This window comes from Diabrotica undecimpunctata, chromosome 2, assembly GCF_040954645.1.
Source record: "Diabrotica undecimpunctata isolate CICGRU chromosome 2, icDiaUnde3, whole genome shotgun sequence".
In the NCBI taxonomy this organism is placed as follows: Eukaryota; Metazoa; Arthropoda; class Insecta; order Coleoptera; family Chrysomelidae; genus Diabrotica; species Diabrotica undecimpunctata.
This window is the reverse complement of record NC_092804.1, coordinates 99,178,731-99,185,457: the sequence shown is the minus strand read 5'-3', so window position 1 is coordinate 99,185,457 and position 6,727 is coordinate 99,178,731. Positions and strand designations below refer to the sequence as shown.

General features: G+C 32.7%; 1 protein-coding gene across 1 annotated transcript; it reads right to left on the bottom strand.

Annotated features, from left to right (window-relative positions):
* Nucleotides 1-735: 735 nt before the first annotated feature.
* Nucleotides 736-5,713, bottom strand: LOC140433830 (uncharacterized). Its single transcript, XM_072521805.1, has 3 exons — nt 4,837-5,713; nt 3,667-4,299; nt 736-785 (listed from the first exon to the last, which is right to left on the bottom strand). The coding sequence occupies exons 1-3, from the start codon at nt 5,711-5,713 to the stop codon at nt 736-738; spliced, it is 1,560 nt and encodes a 519-aa protein (XP_072377906.1).
* Between the last annotated feature and the right edge of the window lie 1,014 nt (nt 5,714-6,727).

The window sequence follows — 6,727 nt, the reverse complement described above, 5'->3', positions numbered from 1 at the left end:
ATAATAGACATTTTCAACCTCCACAATCACTATCACTAATAAATCTAAAACTATCAGTATAATGTCCAAAATTCTAATAGGCCAACTCAAAATGTTTGGCGACCAAATCCAAATTTTGTTCCCAACAGACCCACTAACATGAGTACATCTACTAGGAATAGTATTCCCCAGTTCAGAAATAGCTTTCAAAACTCTAACAAGCCAGCTCAGAACGCTTGGCGATCAAATCATAATTTTGCTCCAAATACATCTACTCCTATGAGTACAACTACTAGAAATAGTACTCCCCAATTCAGGAATAATTTCCACAGCCCTAGAAATCCAAATCAAAATTTTACATTCGAAGAACTATATAATACTGAATACGAATCGATTAATAATAGTGATTACCAAAATACTTCTCAGACCTCTCATCAACAAACTTATGATATTGTTAACGAATAGCATCATCAAAATTTTCAAGACGGCATCTTTCAAAACCAACCGACTTAATAGAATTAAATTTTTCCACAAATAAAAGAGAACTGCCATATATTCAGATTCATGATCCTTCATTAAAGTTACTGGTAGATACAGGTTCCTCTAAATCCTTTTTAAATCCCGAAAAAGCTAACCTTTTTTACAAAAATTATATCTTTTATGAACCCTTTGTTGTTTCCGAAGTATTTCAAAGTACAAAGAAGGACTTTTGTGCAGAAATCCCCATTTTTTCAGAATTTAATCAGAAAGGTAAGATTAAGTTCCATCTTTTTGATTTTCATAGAAGTTTCGATGGTCTTTTAGGACTAGATAATATAAAATATGTTAATGCTAAGTTAGATTTCGTAAATTCCCAATTAACTACTCCATATTCTAGTATACCTATAACATACTATAAATCTGACCTAAAAATAATCTTTAAACAAAAATTGGACCCCTTATCTTGTAGTGTAGCCAAAATTCCAGTTTCTCAAAAATCAGGATGTATATTTATCCCTGACCAAACTATTCAAAAATGTGAAGTCCCTGCATGTCTCTCGAACGCAATAGACGGTTTTGCTCTAGTCGAAATCTATAACCGAACCCAAGATGAAATTTTTGTCACCTTAGATGCTCCAATTGATACTGTTCCCTTTGACGAAAATTGTCATGAATTATTCCATGCAGACATAGTGCCTGCTGACGAAATCGAAAAATTTAATCCGTACATCTCATATGAACTCTGAAGAAAAACAAAATATTCTAAAAATTTGTAATAAATATTCTAATCTTTTTCATAGCGAGGATAAACCCCTTACATTTACAAATAGAGTTAAGCATTTTATAAAAACTAAGGATGAACTACCTATTTATAGTAAATCGTATAGATACCCCTTTGTTCATAAACCAGAAGTAAATAGTCAAATAAACAAAATGTTAGAATAAGGAATTATTAGACCAAGCAACTCACCTTGGTCCTCGCCTATCTGGGTAGTACCCAAAAAAGCGGATGCATCAGGAAAAAAGAAATGAAGAATTGTCGTAGATTATAGGAAACTGAACGAGAAAATAATTCCAGACAAATACCCATTACCAAATATTATCGATACACTTGATAAATTAGGCAGATGCAACTATTTTGTACACTTGATCTAGCTAGTGGTTTTCATCAGATTGAGATGCACCCAAACGATATTCCCAAGACAGCTTTCAATGTTGAGAATGGACATTATGAATATGTTCGTATGCCATTTGGACTCAAGAATGCTCCTGCAACATTTCAGAGAGTTTTTTTTTTTTTTTTTTTGGCATAGACTTTTAGTCATTCAGCCAGACTCAACATGGTAAAAGAAAGATTGTCTGAGTTTATATTAAAATTAAAATAAATATACAAAGGTAAACAGGGTCACTCTCTTCTCGCCTAGGGGCCCATCAAGGCATTTTTTTTTACATACAACACTAGGCCACGGTAAGAAAGGAATTTAAACAATTGGGTTAGAGACAAAGGTTACGTTATTAACTAATGTATAATTATTCACATGGTTATTTCACTATCTTTTAAAAACATAACTAATAAATCATACACTGCTCTCGAGTCTAATGATAATAGGTACTGAAGGTTCCAAGGGGCTAATATGTTGTGTTTGTGTAAATTATTTATTAATCTGGATGAAGTTATAATATTTCTGGGGCAACTGAAAAATATATGATCTAGGTTTCCTTCTTCTGTACAAAATTCACATTGATCATTATCTAAAACCTTAAGTTTAAATAAATGTTTGGGGTAACAAGCGTGCCCAAATCTCAGTCTTATGATCGTGGTAACATATTTTCTAGGTACATTAAAAAACTTATACCAAGGAGTTTTAGGAATATCTGTTTGAAGAGAAGTGTATCTATTTGGGCTAACAATGGAATATTCCTTCCATATAATATCCCACCTTTGGTATAATCTTAATTTTAAGGAAGCCAGAAAGTCGCAAGCCGTGATTTTATACGAAGTTTCTCTACCAGACATAATACTTTTTCTTGCTAATTAGTCTACATGTTCGCTATTTTCCAAACCTATATGTGCTTTAATCCAAACAAAAAGTACATTTTTGCCCCTTGTTACTAACTTTTGTTTGATATCCTTAATTTTGTAAATATAAGGGCAACTGTACGTATTTGGCAATCCCGGTTTCCCAATAGAGGTCAAAACTGATAAAGAATTTGATAATATCACTATATGGTCCGAGTTACTTTCTGTTGCATAAAGTAAGGCCTCATATATTGCAACAGCTTCTGCTGTAAAAATAGAGATCTGGGAGTTCAACTTAAATGTGCGTTCTATTCGTTCCAATGGAATAAAAAAAGCGCATCCAGTACCGTTTGATGATTTGGAGGCATCGGTATATATAACAACGGAGTTTTCGAATTCTGATAATATTGAGTGAATAATCTTTCTATTTATGTGTATACTGTCACTATATTTTGGTACCATGATATCTGCATTTGAACCATGATATGTTGCATATGAGATGTTTTGAAGTGTATACGTAGCTTTATCTATCTCTTTTAATGCTTCCATATTATGTTGCAGAGCTTCGCAGACTAAAGGCGATTTCTTTTTTTCCCAGTATTTAGTAGACAAATCATAGCAATTCAGAGTGATGAGCTTTGTGTATAACGATTGATTTTTTATATATGTCTTTACCAGAAATTTTTCGGTCAGGAAGTTTCGTCTGATATTTAAAGGCGGTTCCAAGGCTTCCAAATACAAGGGTTGAATTGGTGTGGACTTCATAGCACCTAAACATGTACGTAGAGCTGAATTGTGTATTACGTTAATTTTATTTAGCAATACATTACTGGCTGATCCATAAAATATGCTTCCGTAATCCAAAATAGAGCGAATATACGCTCTGTAGAATAATAAATTTACGTCTACATCAGCACCCCACCACGTTTTATTAATCGATTTAAGAAAATTTATTCCCTTGTTGCATTTGTTTAACATATCCTCAATGTGATCCTTCCAAGTCAAATGTTTGTCAAGTGTCATCCCTAAATATTTGACCTTATTTTTTAGTGGATATTGATGTTTTCCTAATTTAATTATTTGATCATTAGGTTTATAATGTCTGGTAAAAATGCAAACCTGTGATTTATTACAAGATAATTCAAAATTGTTTTTATCAAGCCATTTTTGAAGTAGTTGATAAATACTATCCAAGTTTTTGATTGCTTGTTTATATTCTTTGTGTTCTGTGTAAATGCAGAAATCATCTGCGTATTGTATGAGGTTGAATGGTATGTTATTTATTTTAATATTGTACAAATCCGCTACGTACAAATTAAACAGGATAGGACTCAATACAGAACCCTGAGGTAATCCTTTGTTTACGATTCTGGGGCCTATGAGCATTTGTTCTTTTCTTAAATAAACTAATCTGTTTGAATAAAGATTAACAATACTATCAGCAAATTGAGCTGGAATTTGAAATATTCTTGTCATTTTTTCTTTGAGTGCTGTTAGACACACAGAGTCATAAGCACCTTCTATATCAAGAAATAATGCCGGTAAGTAATTGTTCCGGGAATAATTGTTTTGAATGTCTACAACTAGGGAAGCCAATGCATCCAAAGTACCAAAACCTTTCCTGAATCCGTATTGTTCTTTGGGTAGAAGGTTCTGTTCTAGTAACCACCATTCTAGCCTAGCCTTAAGTATTCTCTCTAGAGTTTTTTGTACACAAGATAATAAAGATATGGGTCTGTAAGCTTCAACTAATTTTAGATTTTTCCCAGGTTTGGGAATAGGAACGACAATAATATGTTTGAAGGCCGAAAAGTTAGAACCTTCTCTAATTATCTGATTAAAAATATTTAGAAGTAACTCTTTTGCATTATTTGGTAAATTAAATAGCATAATATATTTGATTTCATCATAACCAGGAGAAGTGTTAGGACGGTCACTAAGGGCACAGTCCAATTCTACCATAGTAAACGGTTTTAAGAGAAAATGACTATAATTCGGATTGAATAACATTAAATCTTCGTGATTGTTCACATACGGTGGTGCAATTTTGTCGAAAAACTCTGCTATCCACGAATCTTCTAGTGGTAATGGAGCATTGACCCTTTTCCTGTTCATCCTTTTCGCTTGATTCCAAATCGAAGTAGGCGACGTTTGTTTATTTAATTTTGAGCACCAATCAACCCAGCTTTGTTTGGCTTTCGATTTCAATAATTTCTTAGCGTGTGCACTAGCTTGTTTACATTTAATAAAATTTTCAACTGATGGATCTTGCTTGTATTTTATTAATGCATTTTTTCTTTCTGCAACAATTAGATCACATTCTGCATCCCACCATGGTGAAGGAGTCCGTTTCTTACACTTAAGGGGTTTATATTGGCTAATAGATTGTGTGGAAGCTTTATTGATACAGTCTAATAAAAGATTATATTTTTCTTCTACATTTGGGGATATAGGTCCACTTTCATTTAAAGTATTCTCAATTATTTCAGCGTACATATCCCAATTAGCTTTCTTAGTATTCCATTTACTTTTGGGATATATGGTCTCATTAACAGCTCTTGGGTATTCGAATTCTATTTTTACAACATAGTGATTTGATCCAAGTGTATCAGAATCTACAGTCCAAAATGTCTTAGTAAAAATGGAAGGGGAACAAACCGTAATATCAATCATAGAATCTGAATGTCCTGGATTTCCTTGACAAGTAGGTTGACCGTTATTCATCACAATGAAATCAAGATCCTGTAGGGTCTCTACAATTTGATCGCCAATATTATCATTTTTTGATGATCCCCACAGCGCATTGTGTGCATTCATATCACCCCCAATAATGCAAGGGTGCTTCACTTGGGAAAATAAGTTTGTCCAATCTTCTATTCTGGTTTTGGTTTTTGGACATCTATATACAGAGAGAAAACTCAAGTGAGTATTATCGTAATTAACTTTAATACCACAGGCAAGCAGCTCTTTATTGAAGTTTTTATTTAATTTTAATATTTCAAAACGGATACCCGTTTTTACCAAAACAGCGACACCAGCAAAACCGTCTGCACGATCTTGACGAACAATATTATAACCTTTAAAATTATATAAAACATTATTTTTGAACCAGGTTTCACTTAAAAGAGCAATATCAACATCTTCTTTAATAAGGAAATTGAGTAGGCTGTTTTTATTTGCAACAGCTGATCTAGCGTTCCATTGCATAATTTTAAGTTTAGTGTTAAAAGCCATAAATTTAAGTACCTTTAAAAATATCCTCGAGAACAGTATGCAAACCCTTAGCTAACAAATTATTATCCAGTGTTTCTGCATCCTCAAATGATTTTACATTTTTTATAAATTCAGAAAAAAATTTGACTAACGAAATAACCATCTTGTTTTTTTCACCATCTATTGAACTATTAGGTTTATTGGGATTAGGTGGTAGGGGCTGTAACGGGCCAAATCTAAAAGGAAAGGTGGAGGAATCTGTAGGGGATTGTGAAACAGGAGTAGAAACTTTCCTTTTTTTAAGTGCATTATGTTCAGTATTAATCCTACTAGGTCCAGGATGAGTAAAGTTTGTTGATTTTTTCATATACGATCTTGGAATGGTAGGATGAGATGACATAATGTCATCAGATACGTTAGGTAGTTTTGGAAAATTTTCTTCAAGATTTGACAATATCGAAAATTTATTGTTACTAACAAATTCGGAAAAAGATGATTCTTTAAATCTTTTTGCTTCTAGAAAGGAGATTTTTTGATCTAACATAATGTTTTTAATTTTTTTTTGTTCCTCATAAACGGGACAACTTTTGGAGATCGAAATATGATCTTTACTTTTACAATGTATACAAAAAGTTTTTTGAGTGTCGCATATGTGACTATCATTTTTAATTTCTGCACATCGTATACAAAATTCTTGTCTGCCCTTGCATTGCTTAGAAATGTGACCAAATTTCAAACACTTGTAGCACTGTATTACCCTGCCTACAAATCTTTCTACCGGTAAATACACAAAATTAACTACGACATGAGTTTGCAAAACATTTCCTTCAAATGTAACTATAATATTTCGTCTGGGGACGTATTCTGTTTTACCTTCTTTATCTACCTTTCTATGCATTCTTTTAATGTCGGTAATTTTAACGGAAGAGTCTATATGTTTTTTTAAATAATCAGTATCATACCTCGTATCTACATCGTGAATTATTCCCTTAATTTCCAAGAGATGGTTAGGGATATAGGCTTTTAAATTTTCAT

Bases quoted from the DNA above. Each gene is read 5' to 3' on its own strand.
- LOC140433830 (XM_072521805.1), bottom strand. From the start codon at position 5,713: ATGGCTTTTAACACTAAACTTAAAATTATGCAATGGAACGCTAGATCA. The intron at 4,300-4,836 runs GTAAGAAACGGA...TAATTAGAGAAG, and splicing joins CCAATATAAACCCCTTAAGT to GTTCTAACTTTTCGGCCTTC. The intron at 786-3,666 runs GTATTTATCAAC...TATATTATCTAG, and splicing joins AGCAATCAAAAACTTGGATA to TCCTAAAAGACCATCGAAAC.